At 44.5% G+C, this 27,212-nt stretch overlaps 1 protein-coding gene across 4 annotated transcripts in view; it reads left to right on the forward strand.

The window, feature by feature from the left end:
- LOC309521893 (histone-arginine methyltransferase CARM1-like) overlaps positions 1-27,212 on the forward strand; it is a gene marked incomplete at its 3' end in the record, with an annotated part of 59,176 nt that overhangs the window by 16,295 nt on the left and 15,669 nt on the right. For 2 of the 4 annotated variants that reach the window (XM_082205012.1, XM_082205013.1), the window contains exons 2-7: positions 3,110-3,235; positions 7,197-7,336; positions 7,484-7,588; positions 11,611-11,721; positions 18,086-18,263; positions 20,098-20,188. In XM_082205012.1, coding sequence (XP_082061138.1) covers positions 3,110-3,235; positions 7,197-7,336; positions 7,484-7,588; positions 11,611-11,721; positions 18,086-18,263; positions 20,098-20,188 — 751 coding nt within the window. The remainder of the gene's footprint in view (positions 1-3,109; positions 3,236-7,196; positions 7,337-7,483; positions 7,589-11,610; positions 11,722-18,085; positions 18,264-20,097; positions 20,189-27,212) is intronic. The other 2 variants (XM_082205014.1, XM_082205015.1) reach the window with 1 other exon arrangement.

A 27,212-nucleotide genomic window follows, 5' to 3' on the forward strand; every position in this document is an offset into this window, starting at 1 on the left:
TCCAGTGAGCACTCAGGGCTGATTTCCCTAAGAATGGAGAGGTTTGATCTTCTTGCAGCCCATGGGACTCTCAAGAGTCTCCTCCAACACCATAATTCAAAAGCATCAATTCTTCAGTGATCAGCCTTCTTTATGGTCCAGCTCTCACTTCCATACATCACTACTGGGAAAAGCATAGCTTGAACTATACGGACCTTTGTTGGTAAGGTGATGTCTCTGCTTTTTTTATATCATTATTTTATTATAGTGGTGATAAAATATCAGTAGATTTTATGACCATATGCATTCACTAAGCAAGACTGAGAAAAAGACCTGTGAATTATGTCTTGTAGTATTATTGTCCCATGAAGACCAAATCATGAGTGCAACGTTGAGCTTCTTTTTTGAAGAAGTTGTTCCTTCTCCTGGTGGTTGGGGGGAGGCAGAAACTTTTACACTATTCTGGAGCAGCAGCTCCATGTTGATGGAAGAAAGGAGTAAATGAACTGCAGGGCAACAAATGGCAGTTTTATTCTTAGAAAAGTACCAAGGGGAAGAAAAGCAGCCTAGATTGCAAGCAGTTAGATGACCGTGTTTCAGATTAGACATTTCTCATGATGTGCCATGAAGGATTAAAACAGCTGTAGTAGTAGTAATAATAATAATATTAATAATAATAATTTATTTATATCCCGCCCTCCCCAGCTGAAGCCGGGCTCAGAGCGGCTAACAACAGTAAAATGATACAACATTCTAAAATCATTTCATTATAAAATCAGTTCAAATCAAATTAATGGCAACCATCAAGCAAATTTTTGTGCAGATTGCCAGAAGAGGGGGTCAGGCTGCGCCCTGACAAAAGGCCTGGTGGAACAGCTCTGTCTTGTAGGCCCTGCGGAAAGATGTCAAGTCCCGCAGGGCCCTAGTCTCTTGTGGCAGAACGTTCCACCAGATCGGAGCCACAGCCGAAAAAGCCCTGGCTCTGGTTGAGGCCAGCCTAACCTCTCTGTGGCCCAGGACCTCCAAGATGTTATTGTCTGAAGACCGTAATGATGTGTCAAAGAATTACGAATTACAAAGAGAAGGAATCCCATTGGCTCCACTTGCAGAAACTAATGAAGGAGTTTCATATGGCGTGTTTCTCCTAATGGAAAAATTATTGGTGTGGTTGCTCTGAGTTTGGATGGAATTCAGGGAGAATGTTTCTCCATCAGGCAGAAGAAATACAGCAGATCAGGAATGTTAACTTCACCTACATTTTGAGGGAATTGTGTGCTTTTCGAGAAGGCCGCTTCTTTGCAACGATGCCCAGGGTTTTCTGATGTGCCGTTACACCAGTTCAGTCCTGTGCTTCACCTTGATGTCTGATTCTCCCTTTTGTGGCAGAGAATTGAAGACAAGAATGTCATGTCATTTGCCTGATTCAAAGAACGTCCTTGCTTGGTTCAGCCCAGATCTGAACAGTCTGTCTCCTTATTCCCACGCCTGTGATTATTTCCTCAGAAAATGCTACACAAACACGCTCCGTGCGCAGGGGAGACTGCTTCTTTGAATGGGCCTCCACATCTAAAGATGCTTAAAGAAACATTTTTTTCTCATTTTGGGGGAAAGTACTTCAGAAAGAGGGACGCAGGTGGCGCTAAGGGATGCAGGTGGCGCTGTGGGTTAAACCACAGAGCCTAGGACTTGCCTATCAGAAGGTCGGCAGTTCGAATCCCTGCGACAGGGTGAGCTCCCATTGTTCGGTCCCTGCTCCTGCCAACCTGGCAGTTCAAAAGCACGTCGAAGTGCAAGTAGATAAATAGGTACCGCTCCAGCGGGAAGGTAAACGGCGTTTCCGTGCGCTGCTCTGGTTTGCCAGAAGCGGCTTAGTCATGCTGGCCACATGACCCAGAAGCTGTATGCCGGCTCCCTTGGCCAATAAAGCGAGATGAGCGCTGCAACCCCAGAGTCAGTCACGACTGGACCTAATGGTCAGGGGTCCCTTTACCTTTACTTACTTCAGAAAGAAGAAGAATCCCCTCAACAGCACAGGTTAAGCTGGCTGCCACCAAAGTCCATATTAATAGGAACCTCAAGGAGGGAAACGTGAATAAACTACTCACATTCCTCCTTCTCCTGCAGGAAAATAACACCCCTAGTGATGCTTCCCCTTATAAAAGGTTTCCTGGCCCTCTGAAAAGAACCCTTCTATGCTGCATTTTATTTCTATCTATTCCACAATTCTTTCATTACTATTTTATTTTCTGTCTGCTGCACATAATTTAGTCCTTCCCGCAGTTCCTTCAACATATAATATCTCCAGATGCCCAAATTGGGAGTTTATTCTTCCAAATCCAATTCATCCCTTAAACTCTTCTTTGCTGCCGTGTTTGCTGTGTCCACATAGATTTTAAAAATAATTCTTCTTTGGTTACTATTCCTACTCCTGGCTGCTGATCTACGTACATCCAGAGATTAATCCTCTTCTTTAAAACATCCGTTCTTGTTGTTTTTCACACTGCTGAGCATTGGGGGGGGGGAGGTGAAATTTCCTTAGAGACTTCATAAATGAGAACATCGTCCTTTCCTGAGGCAATTGCACCAGGAACAGCTCAGAGCTGGTGCTTTAAAAGTAAAGGGACCCCTGACCATTAGGTCCAGTCATGATGGACTCTGGGGTTGTGGCACTCATCTCGCTTTATTGGCTGAGGGAGCCGGCGTACAGCTTCTGGGTCATGTGGCCAGCACGACTAAGCCGCTTCTGGTGAACCAGAGCAGCGCACAGAAATGCCGTTTACCTTTCCGCCGGAGCGGTACCTATTTATCTACTTGCACTTTGACGTGCTTTCGAACTGCTAGGTTGGCAGGAGCAGGGACCGAGCAATGGGAGCTCACCCCGTCGCGGGGATTCGAACCGCAAACCTTCTGATCGGCAAGTCCTAGGCTCTGTGGTTTAACCTTAGGTAAAGATGGAGCTGTTGGCATGAATTAAAAAAAAGGGGGCAGATAAATAATGAGAAATATATCTGAATTAAAAATGCCATCCACTAAGGCAAGCTGCGGATCATCCGCCAGTAATATATACATATATATGCACCTGTCTCTGTGTTTTTTAATAAGCGCTAACATGTTTTTCCCCTCCCTGCAGCTGATGGCGTTTGTGTGTTTAAATGCTTGGTCAACAAAGATACCGAATATTGCCGTGTGGGAAAAGAATCAATCTTGATATCGCTTGGCTATAACAATGCCTTACTTCAATTCAGGTCCCATTCTGGTAAGTAATTGGTGGCATTCATAGTTCTGTACATGTCTCAAGGTTTCTCCCCCTCTCTGTACACTTCCACCCCCCTAAACCAGTAGCTTGGGTGCACTTTCTTGTACACTATTTTGCATGCTCCGAGTTCATAAAGGTAAAGGTAAAGGGACCCCTGACTATTAGGTCCAGTCATGGCCAACTCTGGGGTTGTGGCGCTCATCTCGCTTTATTGGCCGAGGTACAGCTTCCGGGTCACGTAGCCAGCATGACTAAGCCGCTTCTGGCGAACCAGAGCAGCACACAGAAACGCCGTTTACCTTCCCACTGGAGTGGTACCTATCTACTTGCACTTTGACGTGCTTTTGAACTGCTAGGTTGGCAGGAGCAGGGACCGAGCAACGGGAGCTCACCCTGTCACAGGGATTTGAACCACTGACCTTCTGATCGGCAAGTCCTAGGCTCTGTGGTTTAACTCACAGCGCCACCCGTGTCCCTCCAAGTTCATAGAACTATAGAGTTGTAGAGTTGGAAGAGACCCTGAGGATCAACCAGTCCAAGATATTGAGGCTTGCAGAAGTACAACTAGAGATGGCAAGGCCTGGGGGGAAAGCAGAAAAATACCCCCCCACCCCCATTTTCCCCCAAAGCCGGTTGTTTTTGGAAAAATTGAAAAAAACACAGTTTGGTATAGTTTAAATATTCTACACACATTTAGTTTGGGGAGAATGGTAAAAGGTAAAGGACCCCTGGTTGGTTAAGTCCAGTCAAAGGCAACTATGGGGTTGCGGGAGCTCATCTCGCTTTCAGGCCAGCATTTGTCCACAGACAGCTTTCCAGGTCATGTGTCCAGCATGACTAAACCACTTCTGGCGCAGTGGGACACCGTGACAGATCCAGAGCGCACGGAAATGCCGTTTACCTTCCCACCACAGCGGTACCTATTTATCTACTTGCACTGGCTTGCTTTTGAACTGCTAGGTTGGCAGGAGCTGGGATTGAGCAATGGGAGCTCACCCCGTCACCGGGATTCGAACTGCCGAGCTTTTGATCAGCAAGCCCAAGAGGCTCAGTGGTTTAGACCATAGTGCCACCCGTGTCCTGCAACATCTCACTGTAGACTTTCCTTGTTTGCCTCTATGTCTGAAATATTTTGCACGTTGGACAGCCTTTGACATCTGCCGCTCTGTGGAGAGTTTAACAGAAAGTGTGTCATGCTTCTCCGTAATGGTGGCAAATTCCTTCAAAGCTGTTTCAAAGTTTTACACCACCATACTGTGTTGGAACCAAACAACTGGGCAACATTGTTTTGAATATATGTTGCTTTTTAAGAATACCCAAGGGTGTCAGACATGCTCAGACGTCAGGCTATAGAGTATTGGTATCAAGATCAAAATGTTTTTCTGGCAACTTGAAGATGTTTCAGACAAAACTTGAAATCGCAAGAAACATGTGCCTTCTGTCTAAAGCGAGCTGCTGTGAGTTTCTTGTAATGTCTATGGGCCCATGTTTTTGAATTTCCGGGCCCCCATTTGACTTAATTGGCTGCCACTTGCATGAATAGGAAGGCTCAAACATGATTTGTTAGTTACCGTATTTTTCGCCCTATAGGACGCACTTTTCCCCCTCCAAAAATGAAGGGGAAATGTGTGTGTGTCCTATGGGGCGAATGCAGGCTTTCGCTGAAGCCTGGAGAGTGAGAGGGGTTGGTGCGCACCTACCCCTCTTACTCTCCAGGCTTCAGGAAGCTATCCGCAAGCCTTGGGAGCCCGGCACGAATTCCCGCCGGGCTCCCAAGGCTTGCGGACAGCAGCCTGCAGCCCGAAACCCGGGGAGCGCAGCGGAGCGCGCCCCGGGCTTCGGGCAGATATCCACAAGCCTTGGGAGCCCGGCGGGAATTCCCAGGGCTCCCTAGGCTTGCGGATAGCAGCCTGTATCCTGAAGCCTGGGGCGCGCTGATCAGCTTGCGAATAGCAGCGGATAGCAGCCTGTTCTGGGGTGCTTTTTCCCCTTTATTTCCCCCCCCCCCAAAAAAAACTAGGTGCGCCCTATGGGCCGGTACGAAAAATACGGTAAGTAGTAGTAGATTTTAGGGCGAAAAATATGGTAATTAGTAGATCGATAGCCCTCCTTCTTCTGTTCTGGGACTCAAGGCAGTGGGAAGGAGGGTTCTCAGGGGGTCTCCCATTCTTGCACTGACCAGGCCGGAACCTGCTTAGCTTCAGCAAAGTGGTGCATCATGTTCTTATGTCCTGGATATTGCAGGGTAGATATTAAGGGTTGCTCTTTTGGGCAGCAGACTTTCCCCAGCAGTCAAAGATTCTGGGGTCCAAGTGCCTTGGACAACAGGGCCTTGGGTGCAGAGCTTCCAGTTTAGTCCCCAGTCAGAGATTGGGCTTCAACTGCTTTGCATCTTCGACCCAGTTTAAACTTCTGGTTGAACAAGGCATCTTTGAATAGCAGGGTCTACAATCTTCTGATTGTTTAGGACGAAGTCTGTTTGTAAACTTGCCATTGCATATTACTTGAGAGTTATGCCGATATCGATTTCCAGACCCCCGTTTCACCCGTCTTTCTGGTGGCAAATGGATGCCTGCCCTGAATTCATGCAGAGGACAGAGCTCTCCTCATTCCTTCCGTTCCACCATTTAGACAGCTATAAATCCTAGATGGTTGTCTCTGCTTCCCGAAGAACATGTGTGCAGCATCTGAGTTGCATCAAGCAAGCCATAAAATCATCTGCCAGTGTGTCTTGCGCATATCGTCTTGTCTTTCCCAAACAATGGCCGTCTATTTAGAGCAGCTCATCCAAGGAATATTTTGCCCGCCGGCTCACAGGGGGTACTTGCTGCCATCTTGAGACGAGCACAGTTCAGTTGAAAAACAAGAGGATTGGTGTCAACACTGGTTTCGGAAAGACTGGATCGAATCTTGCAGCACAGATCTCTTGCTTTTATGCTTCTTGTTGTGGGCATTGGGTTGGCGCCAGAGAAATGCCAGCCTGGGCTGTGGCAAGGGTGGCTGAGAGAACAGAGGAGGATTTCTAGAGAGCAAGTGGATGCATCTTCTATATGCAGGTCCATGCTATTTTTAAGATTCCCCCCCTCCACCACCACAGCCCCCTTCACCACAGCACATCTCATTTGGCAGGAGCTACATGGCTGCTGCACAGGTTGGGTGAGTCAGGCTGCAGAGCGAGGGGGGGCTGATCTTGGTGGACTCCCCAGCTGTACTAGTGACACATAAATCAATGGCGGTCGCAACTCTGCTTTCCTTAAGAGCCCTTCAGCCCAGTGAGCTAACCTGTCTTAAGGAAGGAACAGGCAGATGAAAGAGCACAGAGTATAATTTGTGGCTTGCTCTTTGCACATTGGGACTCGGGTGGCGCTGTGGGTTAAACCACAGAGCCTAGGACTTGCCGATCAGAAGGCTGGCGGTTCGAATCCCCATAACGGGGTGAGCTCCCATTGCTCGGTCCCTGCTCCTGCCAACCTGGCAGTTTGAAAGCACATCAAGGTGCAAATAGATAAATAGGTACCACTCCGGCGGGAAAGTAAACGGCGTTTCCGTGCGCTGCTCTGGTTTGCCAGAAGTGGCTTAGTCATGCTTGCCACATGACCCAGAAGCTGTACACCGTCTCCCTCAGCCAATAAAGCGAGATGAGCGCCGCAACCCCAGAGTCAGCCATGACTGGACCTAATGGTCAGGGGTCCCTTTACCTTTTTACCTTTGCACATTTAGTTTGGCAGAATGTTACATTATGTTTTGCAGAGGGTAGAGAGCAGCTCAGTGATCGTTCAGTTTCTTTCCTTCCACTGCCTACCATTTTGCATGATGCTGTTTACTTTAATATAAACAGCTGTAGTTTTGCATAGCCAATACCATTCCCCCCCCCCAGGTACCCTAGCCAAACCTGCTGTGAATTTGAGTGGCCCGCCTCTCAGGCCTCTGTATTTAATTAAATTCACCGTTTCTGTTTCAGAATATAGCATGTTTTCAAATGTGCTGAAGAACTGCCGGAATTGGAATAAGGAGCACTCCGTATTCAATCAGAGAACTGAAGAATCCTCTGCAGCTCAATATTTTCAGGTAGAGGTCCATTGCATCAGAAACCTAGAAGAGGTAAATTCATTACTTTCCCTGTGTTTCTGCACTTCCTGCTCAGAGCTGGTTTCTGCAGCCTTGACTTTGCCCTTCTTGTGTGAAGTGCAGCAGGCAAGGGGGGGAAGGGCACAATTTTATATATTTGTTCCTGTTTTTCCTGTTTAGTTTTATGGCTGCTTATCCCAGCAACAGAACATGATGCAGGATTTTGTGAGGACGGCCACATATCACAGAGCAATACTACAGAACCATATAGATTTTAAGGATAAGGTAAGCCCTGTTAAAAGTCTGCCCACCCCAATTCTCTCTCTCTCTCTCTCTCTCTCTCTCTCTCTCTCTCTCTCTCTCTCTGTGTGTGTGTGTGTGTACAATATTTTTACTGAATTTTCCATTATAACAGACATTGCAACAAGCCAAAACCACAAAATTACCGAAGAGAAACCAAACAGAAAAGATTACAGAAGGAATACAGTGGTACCTCAGGTTACATACACTTCCGGTTACATACGCTTCAGGTTACAGACTCTGCTAACCCAGAAATAGTGCTTCAGGTTAAGAACTTTGCTTCAGGATGAGAACAGAAATTGTGCCCCATTAGCTAAAGTGGTGCTTCAGGTTAAGAACAGTTTCAGGTTAAGTACGGACCTCCGGAACGAATTAAGTACTTAACCCGAGGTACCACTGTACAGGAAGAAGACAATATTACATGTTAAATAAGCATCCTTAGATAAGGGATAGAAGACAAAATGATTATTGTAAAAAAGGATCAGTCTTGTATTAGTTGGCCATGTTTTCTGGATATGCGTGTCTTCCTCTTTGTGGCTTAATTCTGGAAGCAAATAATCAGTTATATTGGCACCCCGATTCTAAATATTTGCACTGGTCCACCTGCCTACAGTCTTGTTCATACTATTGTTATAATTAGAGATGGGAGAGACATTCAGTATAGTTTGCATCTAAATGTGAACCTTCCTAATGTGTAGTTCCCAGTACAATACACAAACCTCTTTTATTTTTCATTTCTGTATTACATTTATGGACCACCTTTTTCTTCCAAGGAGCTCAAAGTGGTGTACGTGGGTCTCCTCCTCCCCAGTTCAGCCTCACAACAACCCTGTGAGGCGGATTAGGCGAAGAGATGGTGACTGACTCCAAGGTCACCCAGTGACTTTTGTAGCTAAGTGGGGTTTCAAACCCTGCTCTCTCCCAGGCCCTAGTCCCACACTCTAACCATTACGCCATTTCTCCCAATTCTGCAGTGCAGTTTGCCAGGCAAATAATACGCACAGAAATGCATGTACTGCCATAAAGTGCCCATTAGTGGAAAATAGCATACATAAATGCATTATATTCTTGAAAACTGCCTTGCAAAAATTTATATAGGAGGCAAAATTGCTTACAAAGAAGAAATGCTTGTGAATTTTCACTCCTTTTAAAAATGGCAAGCTATGTGGAATTGTGGAGAAGTGAACTTTAGATTGGAAAATGAGAAACATAGGAAAACTGAAATGGACAGATTTTGCCCGTCCCTACTTATAATTTAGACATATGTTTGAACCTAGTGCCATTCAGTGAGCGCAGGATCTGCTCTGACCTCCAGGAGCTCCCCAGGATCTCAGGCTCAGATCTCTACCAGCCTGAAGATATTTTTCACAAGAAACAGGCATCTTCTTCCGCGTGCAAAGCTTGTCTTCTGCCCCCCGGCTACAGCCCCTTCCTTTCCCAAGGGCTGCCCTAGGAGACATGCCCAGCACAGAAAGGGATGGATCCTGGATCTCTGTGAGCCCCACAGCCTCCCGTCAGGGGCCAGAAAACAGCTCTCCTCACCTCTTCCCCAAGTCAATAGACGGGAAGCATCGTTGAAGTCAGAATCTTTAAACATACAGGAAAACGAAACCTCACAGTTTCTTTGAAGGCTCCTTCTGCCGTTGCCCACCTCCGGGGAATTTTTGACAGTATCATGATCTCCTGTTTCCTATGTTCTTATATTACTTGGCTAAGAAATCGGTTTGGTTTGGTTCTTGTTTTTTGATCTTCATTATTAACTCCCACCCATATCTGCAATTTTTTTATTTTTAAAAGCCTGACAGTATCACAGCTGCTCTGTGGGGTTAATGGTTTCAAGCACACAAACAGATTGAAACAGGCTGTTGCTGTTTTCCGTCGGTGATATAAAAGACAGCTCATTCGATCCTGTAGTAGGAACTGAAAATAAGATCGCCGTGTTTGCAAGTTTGAGTATCCCCTGAATCTCTGTACCTTGGTTCTCAAACTTCATCTGTTCCAGAAGTCTGTTCCAAAACCAAGGCATTCCAAAACCAAGGCACACTTTCCCATAGAAAGTAATGCAAAACAAAGTAATCTGTTCCAGATTTTTAAAAACAACCCCTGAAACAGCCATTTAACATGAATTTTACTGTCTAACAAGACCATTTCCATAAAATAAAAGCAATAATCAATGTACTGTACTATAAAATATAGAAGGCAGTATTGTAGATGATAAAAATAAAAACTCATTTTTTTCTTTACCTGCACTGATGACAGTCATTGTTTGGATTTTATCCATTTCTGCAGTCACACAATCAATCAATCAGTAGCTGAACTGGGTTCCACACAGTTACAAAAACAAAGTACCGTATTTTTCGCTCTATAAGACGCACCAGACCATAAGACGCACCTAGTTTTTGGAGGAGGAAAATAAGAAAAAAAATATTCTGAATCCCAGAAGCCAGAACAACAAGAGGGATCGCTGCGCAGCGAAAGCAGCTATCCCTCTCGCTGTTCTGGCTTCTGGGATAGCTGCGCAGCATGCATTCGCTCCATAAGACGCACACACATTTCCCCTTACTTTTTAGGAGGGAAAAAGTGAGTCTTATAGAGCAAAAAATACGGTAATTGAAAAACCCTCAAAAACAAAAACGCAAAATAAACAGCAGAAACAAAAGTGCCAAACTTAATCTGTTCTGGAAGTTTGTTTGACTTCTGAAATATTCAAAAACCAAGGCGCGGCTTCTGATTGGTGCAGGCGCCCCGGAAACAATAGCTGACAGCTGCGTCAGACATCCAGCTTCCAAAAAACGTTCAAAAACCGGAACACTTGCAGGTTTTCGGTGTTTGGGAACTAAGGTACCACTGTAACAAAATTGGAGTGATTATAGTTGGAGCTGCGGAAATGCAACAGGATTATTTTCATTAGACTAGACTCATTTTTATCAAAAGTACTCTTTAAGACTGGCATGTGGCACATGGTTTCCACGGTAACATTAATTTTCTGGCGCATGAGGAGAAATTAGTCCTTTATTGCTTCGGGTTTCTCGTTTGGTCTTGAACCAACCTAATGACTCGCTTTTTAAGGCCATTAACTCAGCCCTGCTGTCAACTTTTATGAGGAACCAAACTAGAACATTCTGCATGTCAGAAACACATCCCAACACACGCCCCCCCCCCAACAGAGCCAGTTGTATTCCCCCCCCCCAATGGTAAGGCTATGTATTTCCCTGGAACAAGAGTCTTGGTGATTTACCACTTTACAAATTTTATTGCTCTTTCCTAGGGAGGTGCAAGCAATTAAGTGGCACTCTGAGATGCTGCCAGAAATTTTGCAGCAGTCACTTGAAGCTAATAATGTGGGTTTATTACATAAGTTAGATCCATTTAATGACTAAAAGGTGACCAGTTTTGCTTTAGCGGTTTTCAGAATTAAGCAATTTTCTGTTTAAATTTGATTTACCATGTTTGTATCAGAACAACTGTGTGTGTGTATATATATGTGTGTGTGTGTGTGTGTGTGTGTGTGTGTGTGTGTGTGTATAGAGAGAGGAAAGGTGTACTTTGATACTGTTGGGTTTTGTTGTAAAACTTGATTGTGCACATCACAACCAGAAGCACACTTCCTCTTCAAAGAAAATGGATGCTTGGCTTAAAGAAATACTATATAATATTGTAAAAATATATATTATTATAGCTTGTTTGTGTATACCAGAAGGTTTTTCCCCAGGCTGTGGCCCATATAGCAAGGAAAGAATACCTTGGGATCCCTTCTAGAGTGGAAAATCTTCATTATGGAAAGCATTTATCTCTTGTGCCCTCCAGTATACTCCTTTAAATCTTTCTTCAGGTGAACAGATCTGGCCACCTAAGCCAGTTTATCTGCTTTTCCCTGATTCTGCACCATTCAAGAATCTAATAGGCTCTAATCTAATAGGCTGAGTGTGTTTTATATTTAGTGAATGCAATAAATTTAAATCTTGGATCACAAACAGAGATTATTTCTCCCCTTCTTTTGTTTCAAGGTGATCCTAGATGTTGGCTGTGGGTCAGGAATCCTTTCATTTTTTGCTGTGCAGGCTGGAGCGAGAAAAGTCTATGCAGTGGAAGCCAGCTCTGTGGCCAAATATGCTGAGGTGAGCACATTGGGTTGGGTCCCATGGCTGAATGAGTTTGGCATGCTTTGCTGTGCGCAAGAGAAACAAGATCTGCATTGGTGTGCTGCAAATTGAGGAGGGCCAGCAGTTTGAGTTGCTGTTGCCCATTGCTTCTGTGCAATCCTTATTACTCCTCTTTGTTTCAGGGTGGAGCCTAGACTTGCTTTCACTGCAGGACCTCTGTTACCAGGAGAGGGCAGTTCTCTCCCTCCCTCAAGGTCTTTAAGCAGAGGTTAGGCAGCCATTTTTCATCTCCGCCAAGCTAAGCAGTTGGCTCCTTACCTCTCTCGCCCTGACCTAGCCACTGTGATCCATGTGACAGTCATCTCCAGACTGGATTATTGTAACTTGCTCTATGTGGGGCTGCCCTTGAGACTGACCCAGAAACTCCAGCAGGTGCAGAATGCCGTGGCGAGGCTCCTTACGGGGTCCTCGCTGCGAGATCACATTCACCCGGTGCTATACGAGCTGCACTGGCTCCCGGTGGAGTACAGGATCAGGTTTAAGGTGCTGGTTTTAACCTTTAAAGCCCTATACGGCCTAGGATTCTCATACCTACGGGACCGCCTCTCCTGGTATGTCCCACAGAGGAACTTACGATCTTCAAAAAAAAACATCCTGGAGGTCCCAGGCCACAGGGAGGTTAGGCTGGCCTCAACCAGAGCCAGGGCTTTTTCGGCTGTGGTTCCGATCTGATGGAACGCTCTGCCACAAGAGACTAGGGCCCTGTGGGACTTGACATCTTTTCGCAGGGTCTGCAAGACAGAGCTGTTCCACCAAGCCTTTGGCCAGGGCACAGCTTGACTCCCTCCTTTGGCAATCTTCACAGAACTCTAGCCCAATGATTTTAGAATGTTGTATTATTTTATTGTTGTTAGCCGCCCTGAGCCCGGCTTCAGCTGGGGAGGGCGGGATATAAATAAAAATTTATTATTATTATTATTATTATTATTATTAGTGGCAGATCCTCCAGCTCTGGATTTCCTTCCTGGATCAAGCAGTTGGGATGGATGGTCTTGAAAGCCCCCTCCCTCCAGCTCTGATTCTGGTTCCTTAGTCCAGGGACTAAAGAACTTTTTTAGTGGTACGCGGATGGCGCTGTGGTCTAAACCACTGAGCCTCTTGGGCTTGCCGATTGGAAGGTTGACGGTCCAAATCCGCATGACAGGATGAGCTCCTGTTGCTCTGTCCCAGCTCCTGCCAACTTAGCAGTTCGAAAGCACACCATTGCAAGTAGATAAAAAGGTACCTCTGTGGTGGGAAGGTAAATGGCATATCCGTGCTCTCTGGTTTTCGTCACGGTGTTCTATTGTGCCAGAAGCGGTTTAGTCCTGCTGGCCACATGACCCAGAAAAGGTGTCTGCAGACAAACACCGGTACCCTCGGCCCAAAAGGCGAGATGGACACCGCAACCCCATAGTCGCTTTTGACTGGACTTAACCATCCAGGGGTCCTTTACCTTTTAACTTTACCTTTTCTTTAGTCCAGGAGTCCCAGTTCTGTTTTCAGAGAGGTGCAGGGAAGGGGAACAGACAGAAGCAGCAGAGAAGAGACAAGAGGAGTTCAGAGATATTTTTTAAAAAATAATTTTGTCAATTGTGTGTCTTGGCTTCTCAGTTGTATTGTGTTATTTTATGCACTGTGACTCGCTGTTAATTTCATTGATTATAGTTTATAAATTATTGCAATTAAGAGTGAATTTCTGTTTAATTATCATTTGCTGATATTTAATTTTATTGTGTGCTATTGTATTCTAATGGATTGTTGAATATTACTTTTATTTGATATAAGTTGTTTATTTAAAGCTACGTTTTTATAGTGGCATTTCTGTATTGGATCAGATTATTATAAGGTGTGTGATCTTTGCTGCTTCTTCGGCCTGTAAACTGCCTTGTGTGCAGTAATATAGAAAGGCCGTATACAGATTAAAAGTGAAATGAAAGGTAGACAGTCAGCCCACCAATCTGTAAAACAACCCATACAACAGATGCAAATCTGGAAGGGTCATGTGTCTCCCATAGCAAATGTAACTGAAATTTTACAAAGAGCTGCTTTGACAAGTCTGTTCAGTGGGAAAGTCCACTGAAGATGCAAATATTTCACTGAATTAGTCCTAGTCAACAAGAGTTGCATATGGTTCAATAATGTAAAAAACTAAATTTATTTAGAACCTCCTATTACATGACTATGATATTTTTGCTGTACCCGAAACCCAGTGAAAGCATTACGGTCTGAAGCACTGATATTGGAGGCCACAACCAGGCAGCTGCCTCTCCTGGTCTTTGATGGACTTAATAACATCAACCAGGAATGAGTGACATGTCCCCCAGTTGGGGGTCCCCTGGGTCATCCCCAACAACTTTCTTTGGGAAACGAATGATGTCCTTATTGCCAGTTTTGTAGACCAGCCCAGTAGGGACAAATCAGTAGACTGAAAAGTTACACAAATCTGGAGTTTAGGAATGGGAAGAACTGAAATCTGCACGTTACTGCCTTTCCCTTTTTAAAAAAGCTATACAGTGGTACCTCAGGTTAAATACGCTTCAGGTTACATACGCTTCATGTTACAGACTCCGCTAACCCAGAAATAGTGCTTCAGGTTAAGAACTTTGCTTCAGGGTGAGAACAGAAATCAGGCTCCGGCGGCGCAGCAGCAGCAGGAGGCCCCATTAGCTAAAGTGGTGCTTCAGGTTAAGAACAGTTTCAGGTTAAGTACGGACCTCGGGAACGAATTAAGTACTTAACCTAAGGTACCACTGTATATAGATGCCATTCAATTAAATGGCTCTGCTGTTTATCCAAAGCTCTGGATATCTTAATATATTGGCTGTTCCCGAAGTTATATGGACTGTAATAGAATGCAAAATAATTTGGATTAGATTTAAAATTATGTGCTGTGTTGTCATGTCACAGACATCATTTGGTTGAACATAGAAAATTATAAATGACCAGCTGGTGTTTTTAGTTCAGTGTGCCAAGTTTTCTCCTGCATGACTCCCTAATTTAGACTTACAGTTGAAATGCTGTGATCCTAAACTCAGTTGGAAATGTGCTCTGCTGAAACAAATGGGGTGTTTCAGACAAATGTGTTTAGGGCTGAGATTTCAGCTACTTGTATAAAGATTAAGTAAGAATTTTGTGTCGAGCTGAAGGGAGTTTATGGCGAGCACTTGAACAAACAGGACATGGGAGCAGCTATGCGTGAGGAACAGTTGTCTATGGGGAAGAGGTCAACTTGCGCTGGGGATCATTAGAAATAAAAAATTGGCCCTTGAGGAATACAGAGGCTGTTAGGAATACAGAGGAATATCTGAGGCTGGTGGAGGCGGGGATCTATATAGGAGCCTTTATTTTCCAAAGAGGCCCCAAAACAAGAAGTGATCGTTCTTATAGATGCTAATGTCATTGTGGATGAGGGTTGAGGATGAGGGTTTCTACTGAACAAAAGGTGAAATTTGGAAACGGAAAAGGGAATTAAGCTGCTAGTTTTGTTCTGTTAAGCCGCTTTTTCAGAGTAGCCTACTTGATTTAATATATTTCATCTCCCTTCCTTCACCACATTGACCTGGTTTACGTGATCAAATCCTATCTTAATAAGACAATGCCTGTGTATGCAAACTAAGTCCCCACCCACAGCTCCTTTGCTCTTTCCTTCCATGTGTGTGAGGAAACAAACCAGAAAGCCACAGTTAAACCACGGCTTCCTGTTGGGTGCGCATGAGGAGCTATGGCTTATGGCTTCTACACAACCCAGGATTCCTAAGCCAATTTGAAAGCTGGTTTCATATCCTGGCATAGCTGGAAACTATTAACCATAGTTTTCTGGTTCACACATCGTGGTAAACTCTCGTACTTCCTAGTCACCCCCATCTGCCCCCAGATTATAGGAGCTCCCAGAAGAGAGTCTCTGAAGATGACTTTAGGACACAGACATATTTGTTCAAGAGATGGTCTCCTTCAGGTAGGACCACTCTGTCAGAGATTGTGCAGTGTAATGGGCTGCATCCAATCAATGCCCTTTAATAATAATAATAATAATAATATTTTTTTTTATACCCCGCCCTCCCCAGCCAAGGCTGGGCCCAGGGTGGCTAACAAGCAATAATAAAAACAAGTTGAATGAATACAACTTAAAAACAAAATTAAAATACAACATTAAAATATTGAAACATTAAAATATTAGTTGCTCTGCATTTTATTTCCATTGAACAGTGAAAATGATGGAGGATCACGGCTCAGGGCAATCACAATTACTAGAAGCTCACAAGATCAGGTAGTAGAAGCCATTTTTGGCATGGGCCAACTCCATCAACACCAGTTGGAAAAGATCGAGATTTGTTTGTAAGTCCACTAAAATTGCCAGTTCCGTACACCAGAAACAGTCCAAACTGGGGTACATCCCAAGAGAAAGAGGAGGGGAGGAGGGTCACGTAACGCCGTAGTCCTTGGGTGGCCCATCTGGCAGTCATAGGATTAACGGTTCCAAGTGCATCGTCATGCCAGATAAAATAACCAATTTCTAGCTGCTTTATGAAGCACTACAAAAAGCAATATTTTCCCAGCATCTGCATTTCAACATCTGATGAGATTTTCTAGTTTGTTTCCCTCATCCCAAGCAAATTCTTAAAAAGTCTGTGGCCTTGTTTCAGCAAGTGACTCGGCTGCAATCATAATCCTTAAAATCTTGAGCCTTTTAAACTGAAATGCGTTGAATTTTGTCTGCTTAAGGTCAGGCATGTGATCAAACTGCTTCAGTGCTATTTTATAGGAGTACAGTGCTTCTCTACCTTGTTTTGCCTGTCAATAAAATAGATACTGCTCTGGAAATTCTGGTTAAGGGTAGGTAAGAAATAATAAGAATAAAAATAAAAATAGGTAGTGGCTTGTTTGCTTTTTATATTAATTAGTCACTTATTACCCCAGGCTTTTAGCCAATGTACAATGTAAAATGTACAACAAAAATGGAAACACAAATAAAACAGATAAACTACAACATCAACATTGTATTTGTTTTTAGCAGCTGTGGAAGGAAACACAACAACAAAGGTGGCTTAAGGCATTCTTCTTGTGGGCTTCTACAGATGTAATTTGCCTACTTGATACCCCCTCGTATTAGGAGATTTGAGTGTTAGAAACTCAGATATATAAGCTAGATGCCAAAGATAAAGGTAAAGGGACCCCTGACCATTAGGTCCAGTCGTGGCTGACTCTGAGGTTGCGGTGCTCATCTCGCCACAGAGACTTGCTGATCAGAAGGTCGTGGTTCAAATCCCCGCAACGGGGTGAACTCCCGTTGCTCGGTCCCTGCTCCTGCCAACCTAGCAGTTCGAAAGCAAGTTAAAGTACAAGTAGATAAATAGGTACCGCTCTGGCGGGAAGGTAAACGGCGTTTCCGTGCGCTGCTCTGGCTCGCCCGAAGCGGCTTAGTCATGCTGGCCACATGACCCGGAAGCTGTACGCCGGCTCTCTCAGCCAATAAAGCGAGATGAGCCCCACAACCCCAGAGTCGGCCACGACTGGACCTAATGGTCAGGGGTCCCTTTACCATTATATACACCGTGCTTACATTCTGCATGGACTGGTTGCATGGCAACGTGTGCAAGTGGCTTGAGATACCATAAATGACCATATAGCATATATTCAACACAAAAAAGCGATGTTTTGTTGTTGACAAAGGACAGCTGGACATAGAAAGGGCCCCATTACCTTCAGGAGCTGAGGGCCTCATCAAACCTCAATACGGCCCTCCATCTGGGCATCTTCACTTGGTCTCAAGGGGGTCATAGGTGCAAAATGCGCCTGGTGCCTGGCTAATTTCAAACGCTGGGAGATCTGGGGAGAGGTGTCACCAGTACACAGATGATACTAGCGCTGCTTCTCTGTTAACATTCCATTGATCACGGCTTTCTGCCGGTGAGAGGCTTCTGCAGGTGCCATCATATCTAGATGTCCTTTCTTCAGGGTCTTCAGTACCTGCCTTTTGAAATTCCTCTTCTTGAATATTTGACAGGGGCCGCCTGTTCCCTTCTGGAGGCCTATGGAAGACCTTCCTCCTTCAGCCAGCCTTTTAGGTTGAGATCCTTCCTGATCCACATCTGCATTGTAATTGTTTTTATCGCCTTATCACTTGTTTGCCATCCTGAGCTCCTTTGGGTGGGATACTAATAATAATAATAATAATAATAATAATTTATTATTTATACCCCGCCCATCTGGCTGGGTTTCCCCAGCCACTCTGGGCTGTACATCAAATAAAGAACTATTGAATAAATACATAGTATTTATAGATGAAAGAAGCTAATGCAGTTTGCTTGTGTGTTTTTTTAATGCCTCCTCGTTACAGATTCTAGTACAAAGTAACAATCTCTCTGATAAGATCAGCGTTTTGACGGGGAAAATTGAGGAAATCTCCTTGCCTGAGAATGTCGACGTCATTGTTTCTGAGCCAATGGGTTATATGCTGTTCAACGAGAGAATGCTGGAAAGCTACCTCCACTCCAAGAAGTGGCTGAAGTCAAATGGTGAGTCTGTGTTCCACAGGAACGAACTGGAGGAAATAAGAATTTACCAACTTGGATCAGAGTAGTGGTGATTTCGTAGGGTCTTTGGGATACAACCCCCCACCACTATCAGAGCTCATGTTAGCATCTTTCTGGCATATTTAATATTCCTGATTGCTTCTCGATTCATGCCTTATATCCTCCACAATAAGCTCAACGAAATAATCCACAGATGAGACCATTCATCACCAAGGAGCTCTGTTTCCACTTTTGTCTCCAAATAGTCTTGGACTCCCTGCTAGAGAGAATCCCTGACTCAAGTCTGCTAGGAGACAGCTGAATTAATATTAGAAGCACTCTGAAACTTTCAAGATGATTTCATTCTAAAACAACTTTTGTCTTGGGGAGCATCTGGACTAGGGAAATGACAGGATGGAAAAAATTTACAGCCCATTTAAATTAAAAGGCGGGGGGAGCTTCTCTACAGAGCACCTGTTTAGAATGCTTTGTAGAGAATGCCTGGACAATTATGTCTGGATTTTGCAAAAACAAAACTAGCATAAACTAAGAGGGAGTTGGGTGCAGCGCGGAATAGGAAAGTCTGGCAAGATGTTTGACTTTATGCCAAATCTTCCTCGGGATGCAGCAAATATCTCTCTTAGCCTAAATGTTCACATTCTTTGTCCTCCGGTGGTACACTTTGCTGCTTTAAAAGTTAGTGTTTCTTATTTGAATAGATGTTTAGTTCTTAATCTCTGTGCTTCTGATTCAAATCCTGCTTTAATGGCAATGCCGTTTGTACTAATGTTAAGTCTTTTTTGTTCATGATATAAATGCAATGGATTTATATGATTTCTGTTTATAAAGCATTTTAAATCTATGCACTGTGAGATTGCTATCATGAAACAATTTACTCTAAATGAATACTGAATTCAGTGACTACTTGGGAGTAAAGAGTTTTAGGATTTCAGTCTGTAACCTCTACATTCTTTACAATGGCATTGCCTTATGACAATGCAACTCCCCATCTCAAACTGTGTTTGCAGAAATGGAACAATTTTCCTCCTAGCTAACATTGTATTATTTGTTAAGTAGAAGTATAATTTCCTATACATTTCCTGCATCACCTTCATAGGCTAGTTCATTTCTGCATTGCCAGGTGCACTGGTTTTAAGCAATTCACTTATAAAAATGTATTATCCGGACTTATTTCCATAGTTGTTGGGTAGGTTAAGACCTTATTTAATGGAGGTATGGATGACTGATTCCTTGTCCTTCTCTGTTTGCAGTACAAGTCTGTAATGTGCTCATGCTTGTGTGTTTTGCATTAGATAGTCTGTGAAATGGGCATAAGGTCTGTAAAATGTTTTGCAGTCTTTTGATATCATTGATAAACACACAGCCTTGAAGTATGTTTAGTGAACATCTGAAACTGTTGGTGGTTTGTTTAGTGGCAATGTATTAACAATTATACGTTGAGTCTGTAGATAGTTGTTCAGAAATATAATCCTTTTCCTCCAGCTGTAGAAGATGAATGAGGATATAATATTGCCTTTGATTTTAAGGAAGAAATTATTTAAATAGCTAATCACAAATGAGTTAAAAACTGCAAGGTTTTATCACTCATGGCAGCATATTTGACTTGCCGTCTTAAGTTCTTTATTGTTGCTAATGGGCTTACTGAAATGTGATCAAGAATTAGAGCATAAATTATTATCCACTCCGGAATTATAAAGAGATAAACTGTTTGAGATGGAGAGTGGATGATGTTTACTGGATGTTTCCAACAAATGTTTAAGTAGGGCTACACAGAAGATTTGAACTTTGCTACTGTATATTATCTTTTGTTCACTAGGAATGATGTTTCCAACATTTAGTGACATTCATTTGGCTCCTTTTTCCGATGAACAGCTCTACATGGAACACTACTCCAGAGCCAATTTTTGGTAATGATTATTTCACTTTTTTCAAAAAAAAAAAAAAGGAAAGGAAAAGAAAATGTCTTTTGCTCTGCAGCATAACAGAGGTCTCAAAATGAAACTGCTTCTTGGAATCACAATGCAGTGGTGAATTGTATCTGTCAAAAGAAACTTCCTTATTTCCTAACCCATTTCTGTTTTGTTGATCTGCAACTGTGGCGCTTACAGCTGATTCGTGTGGCCATGTTGTTTGTGCATTGATAACTGTTCTCATGTGGTGGCTTGGCACTTCGAAGCGTTCGTCGTGTGGTGGCTCTTCACTTGATGGCTTTTTCATTACGAGGCAGAGGCAGGACCTGTCTAGGAAAGAGATGAGATTATTTTATGATTATGGTGAGATTATCTCTGCAAGTATAGCCTACAACAGGAGACACAGTACCATGCAGTCCTGCTCCAAGCAGAGAGATAGATGGGATGAGAGAACTCTTTGCCCTGCATTCAAGGGGTGGCAAGAGGGGCATGGCATCAGGATGATGCAGACGTCGATGGGCAAGGATGCTCCCATCAAGCAAAAAAGAATCTCAGAATTGGCCAAGGCAATGTTGGGATTAGAGTTGCCATCTTGTGGTGTCCAGAATGCCTTAGGCTTCATGTTACTTGTATGTCAGTCACATGCAGCAAGGCTGAATCCTGAGATTGAAAAGGGTTCAGGGGCTGCGATCAGAAGGTCTTGGGGTTGTATCCTGGCTCAAATTGAGGACTGGGTGGATGTGGCCGCATTGCTTACGTAGTCACAGAACTAAGTGTGCCATCCTTGCTCATATTCTCACGATGACCCTTCTCTCTTACGTGGCACTGCCTTTTGGATTTGTATTAGGGGATACCTGAGAATTAAGTCAGGGTACCAATCACAACATGATCTGAGATTTGCATAGCTGTCAACCATCCCTTATTTGGCGGGAAACTCCCTTATCCCAGCGCCGTGTCCCGCTGCTGTCCCTTATTGATGATGTCCCTTCATGCTTGCCTGGCTTGCGAGGGAAGCAGCGGCTCGGAGTCCTCCGCTGCAAGAGAGAGAGCGCGCACGAGCTGCCGCGTCTCCGTCTCTCCCTTTTCCCCCTCAGGGGCGTGTCGTGAGGAGACGGGTGGTGGCCGGCGGGCAGGCAGCCCCTCTCTTGCGAGACTTCCGCCACGCTGCCGGGGAAGCTGGAGGCGGCCTGAGGGAGGAGGAAGAGGGGATGGGGATGGGGAAGGACGCAGAAGGGCGGCGCTTCAGCGGCCGTGGCAGCGCCTCAACCGCCTCATGCCGGGCTCGCGGGCAGCGTGGGCAAGAGTCTCTCTCCCTCCCCCACTCTCTCTCGGGCGGGGAAGGGCCGATGGAACTCCTCGCGACAGGACGACGGCAGCCCTGACATGCTGCTTAGCATCCCCTCCAACCAGTTCAGCATCTTAATGTAGTGATTTCCCCCTCTGCATCCCTTTCATAACTCTATTTTTATAAATCATTTGTCCATCCATAGTTCAAATTTTTACTACAAGTATGTACCTACCAATGTATGTAACTCTTTACAATAGCTTTCAACTAAATTATAAACTTTTCCCATTCTTTATTAAAGAGGTCCTCTTCCTGGTTTCTAATTCTGCCGGTAAGCTTTGCCATCTCGACGTCGTTCATCAGTTTTGTCTGCGCCTCTTCTTTGGTTGGAGTTGTAGACCCTTAGGATCATCTAGTCCAATCCCCTGCAAAACACAGTCAGTGGCAGCAAAAGCAGCATGGCTTCATCAGTGCCAGATTTATGTATAAGCTAAGCCAAAATCCCTTATTTTGGCTGCTGATCCCTTATTTTCGAGGCTGCTGGTCCCTTATTTTCAAATCTGTAAGTTGACAGCTATGGAGATTTGACCTAATCTTTCCTCCCCTTTCCCATACCATAAGATCTAATTTAACTCTGTGTGCCATCACACTGTACATTGCTCCTCTTTCCCAACCTATTATGTAATATTGGGGGGGGGAGGCAGGAGTTTGAGGCAACATGCTATGCAGTAGCATCTTCTAAAATGTTGTTTTAAATCAGACATTACAAGGGGGCTGTAGGGAAGATGCACAGTGGCGAGAGCTTCATATCGCTTGTGAAATCTAGTATATCCTCTGTGACCTCCTCTGTGACCTTCTCTGGAATATCCTCTGTGACCTCCGTATACAGTTGCCCACTTTCTGCTTTGCAATTTCCCATTTCTTGCACTTTTCCTTGTAATGGAAAACACAGCAGGCTAATGCAGATGGAACCAAAAGCTGCTGTAAAATGAATTGAGCCACTATTTATTATTAGATCATGCAGATTTTTCTTCCATTTCTACCTGGGGATCTGGTTGAATTGTTCAGATTTGAGTTTGCTCCATCAGAAGACAGGTTGTGATTTATGAAATGCTAATCCATGGGGTTTTGAAATCCTGCTTGTGTGGTGAGGAACCTATGGCCCTCCAGATATTGCTAGACCACCCCTCCTGCCAGCCCCAGCCAGCTTGGCCAATGGCCAGGGGACATGGAAACTGTAATCCAACAACATCTGGGAGATGCTGTGGTTATCCTACATGGAGACAATGATTTGTCATTCCTGCTTTGAACCATTCATCATTAACTAATACACTGAACTGGAACTACAATATTCTATTTTATGCAAAAAGAAAAGGTAGTCATGGGACGCGGGTGGCGCTGTGGGTTAAACCACAGAGCCTAGGACTTGCTGATCAGAAGGTCGGCGGTTCAAATCCCCGGGTGAGCTCCCGTTGTCCGGTCCTTGCTCCTGCGAACCTAGCAGTCTGAAAGCACGTCAAAATGCAAGTAGATAAATAGGTATCGCTCTGGCGGGAAAGTAAACGGTGCTTCCATGCGCTGCTCTGGTTCACCAGAAGCTGCTTAGTCATGCTGGCCACATGACCTGGAAGCTGTACGCCGGCTCCCTCGGCCAATAAAGTGAGATGAGCGCCGCAACCCCAGAGTCGTCCACAACTGGACCTAATGGTCAGGGGTCCCTTTACCTTTACCTAAAGGTAGTCATGCTGGTCCATAGAAAACAATCCAAGTCCCATATTAGGACAGTATCTGTTGGGCCAACAAAATGTCACAAAAAAGAAAAAGAACCAAGGGGGGAGAAGAGGAAAGAAGAAATACAGGTGGTCAAACACATGTTTCTCCTTCCCAAGAAGCCTTGACGCAGCAGCCTCTCACCTGCATAGCATCTAAAGGAGCCTCATTTTGAATGTCTGTTACCTCCTCTTGGCAGACTTTGATGGGCTGGCCATCATCCATTCTTTCCCCTCTCTTCTTTCCCCGTGTGTGTGTGTGTGTGTGTGTGTGTGTGTGTGTTTTAACATGTAGCCTGATGAAGATTTCTGGAGAACTTGAAATCTTTCACACTGTTTTGTGGCGTTTTGGTTGACCTATAAAGTGCTGCTTTGATTTGGATTTGGGGATTGCACTTTATGTTCATTCAAACTGACATTTGCTTCTGGATGCATCCAAGTGGCAGACGATGACATGTGCAGGCAGGCTCCAGAGATGACTCCTGCTGTGTGCATGTTGCTTATCTTTGGTGGTCATCCCATAGTAGTGCAGACAAGCAGGGCTTCCTTGTGGAAGGAGGAAGCCATTGGCACTTAGCGTTTGCATCGGCCTTGGGTGCCAATTGCTGTGTTCACTGGCAGAAGAGGACACAAACCGCTGGAGGATGCGTTGTTTGTGGAACTGAACCGGCATCTGTTGGTTTCAGCACCACCATGTGGCTGCCCCTTCATAGACCCAACTTAGACTTATTTATGCTCAAAGCTTGCTTTCTGCACTGGTGGGTTTGCAAAACTTGTCTTCCGTATGAGCTGTTTTTCTCCATCTTTATCATTCTTTCTATTTCCAGTTCCTGTAATAACAAAGATAAGCTGAAATGGAATGGTGCCAGCCCATCATTTTGTCGTTTTGTGTGTGCACCGTTTCTGTGTCCCAGCAAGCCAAATAAGCAACTCAGATATTTGTTGCATAGGGATAGTTCATGCTTCGTAATCCTAATGAGCAGTCTCAGGCAGAAGCACAACAGTTTCATTGTAAGCTTTGGCAGGTTAGAAGCCTCTCTGGTAGTATCATTGCATTGTGCCGTCTTGTGGCCTTTGGGTCTTCAGCTGGAGGAAATGTGAGACTTGGATTTCTCAGGGTTATTTTTAAACAAGTAAAGATTTTGTAAGAAAGTGAGAGAGACTTCACCATTGGTTTTGCCTGCAGTGGTACCTCAGGTTACATACACTTCAGGTTACATACGCTTCAGGTTACAGTCTCCGCTAACCCAGAAATAGTGCTTCAGGTTAAGAACTTTGCTTCAGGATGAGAACAGAAATTGTGCTCCGGCAGCACAGCAGCAGCAGGAGGCCCCATTAGCTAAAGTGGTGCTTCAGGTTAAGAACAGTTTCAGGTTAAGTACGGACCTCCGGAACGAATTAAATAATTAACCAGAGGTACCACTGTACTGGCAGGGATGAAATCTTCTTACTCCTGCCCTTAAGGAAAGTAACTTACATTGAAGTACAGTACAGTGGTACTTCTGGTTACGAACAGGATCCGTTCCAGAGGCCTGGCCATATCCTGAAAATTTCATAACCGGAGGACTGCTTCTGCGCATGCGTGCAGCGCCACAGAGCACTTCTGTGCATGCACGAGTGGCAAACCTACTTCCAGGGTTGCCACCTTTGCAACCCGGAGATTACGTTACACGAGGGTTCACTGTCTTAGGCATTTGTAGCTACCAGAGAGTAATGAGACATGTATTTTATTAGCAAAGAAACAAAGTCAGAAAGCCCTTACTCCATTCGTTTTCAGAAAGCCAATGAAAGCCATGATACTATCTACGTGTCTCGTTACGAGGTCAGAATGAGATTTGGACAATTTGCAGGAGAGGTACCAAACTGAAATGTAGAAAATGTGGGTTTGCAGGAAAATCGTGGTTTTTTGCAGATTTTCTCCCTGAACCAGATGAACATGACAAAGGAGAATGGCCTGATGTAAATAAAGGCTCCTGAAACCTCCTTAGCTATTAATTCTGAGGTTTGGATGGCCATCTGTCATGGATGCTTTAGTTAAGATGCATTCATCGCAGGGGGTTGGAATAGATGACCGTTGGGGTCCCTTCCAACTCTGTGGTTCTGTGATTCTAAGATTCTATGGAGTGTATCGAGTTTCACCTGATTTTAGCCATACTGCTCCATTTTCCCAGGTTTGGGACAGAGCTAGATGTTGTACAAACTTTTGCTAAATCTTTCAAAAAGTGGTGCCACTGCAACACCACATGGTGAATTTGCACTCCTGGTGATCTCCACAGCAACATTTGTTTACCCCAATGGGGGGTTTGTTTTGTTTTTCAAATCCCAGGTATGTTATAATTTCTTATCCATTGAAGACAATAGAGATCAGATTCAATCACATTTGAGTTAAATATTTCTCCAGACATCATAGGGCTGTTCAGTGATGACTCCTGTCACTTGGCAGCTCTGTATATTCTGCTCTTTTGCACTGAGTAGTGACTGTAAATGTCCAAGGCGTCAGCTTTTCAATCCCACGAGTGGTCAGTTCTGTTTTGAAGACAAGAATGTTGTCTTAGATGTGTTCTAAGAGCTGCTCTCCTTTCCTTTCTGGATATAATTTCTGTGTTGGGAAAAGGAGGGACATCCTTCATGCGCTGCCTGGTAGAATGTCTGGCATGCGTTTGACTTGCGTCTTGAAGTATGTTTGACCGGGTGTTTGCTGCTTGATTTGACTGTGGAAAAGCGGCCAAGGCCAGCGGGAGTGGGGAACCTTTTGCCCTTTCCTTTGCCCCTGAAAGTCCGTCAGGGACCAGCGACCAAGTGTTTGCCAGCACTGAAGGATGATGCTACCATGTGCTTTTGCTGTCTTTCACGCAGCATCTCTCTCTCTGCCACCACATCACTTCAGGCCTCGCGACACAAAGGCAAGAATGGCAGGTTCTCCAAACCAGGCTTAGGCTGTGTTTTTCCCTTTTTTGTATTTTGGATTCTTATGGCACAAACAGCTCCCTTTAAATCCTTCTTAGCTGTGTGATATACATCAGTAGTGTTAAGTTGTGGGTGAACATATCAGACGGCACAGTGATTCTTCAACAGCTCTTGTTTATTCACAGGCCTGGGCAGAACTGAACTGAAGGGTTCAGTCAGCCAGCTTATATAGAGCTCCAGTACAACGTAAATGTAACAACTTTCTAAAACTATCCAATCACTGAACGTCACTTTCGATCCCTTATTTGCATAACTATCTACAGTATCCCCCTGCTGGCCCAGGGTGAGAACTTCAGTACATAACAAGTAGCTATTATTATTATTACAGTGGTATGTCAGGTTACATACGCGTCAGGTTACATACGCTTCAGGTTACATACGCTTCAGGTTATAGACTCCGCTAATCCAGAAATAGTGCTTCAGGTTAAGAACTTTGCTTCAGGATGAGAACAGAAATCGTGCTCCGGCGGCGCGGCAGCAGTAGGAGACCCCATTAGTTAAGTGGTGCTTCAGGTTAAGAACAGTTTCAGGTTAAATACGGACTTCCGGAACGAATTAAGTACTTAACCCGAGGTACCACTGTGTTATTATTATTATTTGTGCAATCTATATACTGCCCTTTAACCAAGGATCCCAGGGCGGTGTACAACATTAAAAACATGATTTACATGGCATAACAACAACAACAGAGCAATCACAGAAAATTTCATGATCACAATCCTTCCACGTTTAAAATGACACAGACTGTTTAATAGCCAAAGGCCTGAGTAAAGAGGAATTTTCCACGTGGCACCTAAAGACACGGCAAGAGCATTCCACAAACAGGGAGCCACCACAGAAAAGGTCTGTTCTCGGGTTGCCGTCCTCTCGGGGGGGGGGGGACACTGAGAAGGGTCTCTGGTGAAAAGCGCCGGGTCTGGGTTGCTTTGCATGCAGTTGATCAACAACCAGCAGCATAAACACCTTGCCCCAAAAGGGAGTTTGGCAATGGTTGGTAGTT

Source organism: Podarcis vaucheri (assembly GCF_965113315.1).
Source record: "Podarcis vaucheri genome assembly, chromosome: 17".
In the NCBI taxonomy this organism is placed as follows: Eukaryota; Metazoa; Chordata; class Lepidosauria; order Squamata; family Lacertidae; genus Podarcis; species Podarcis vaucheri.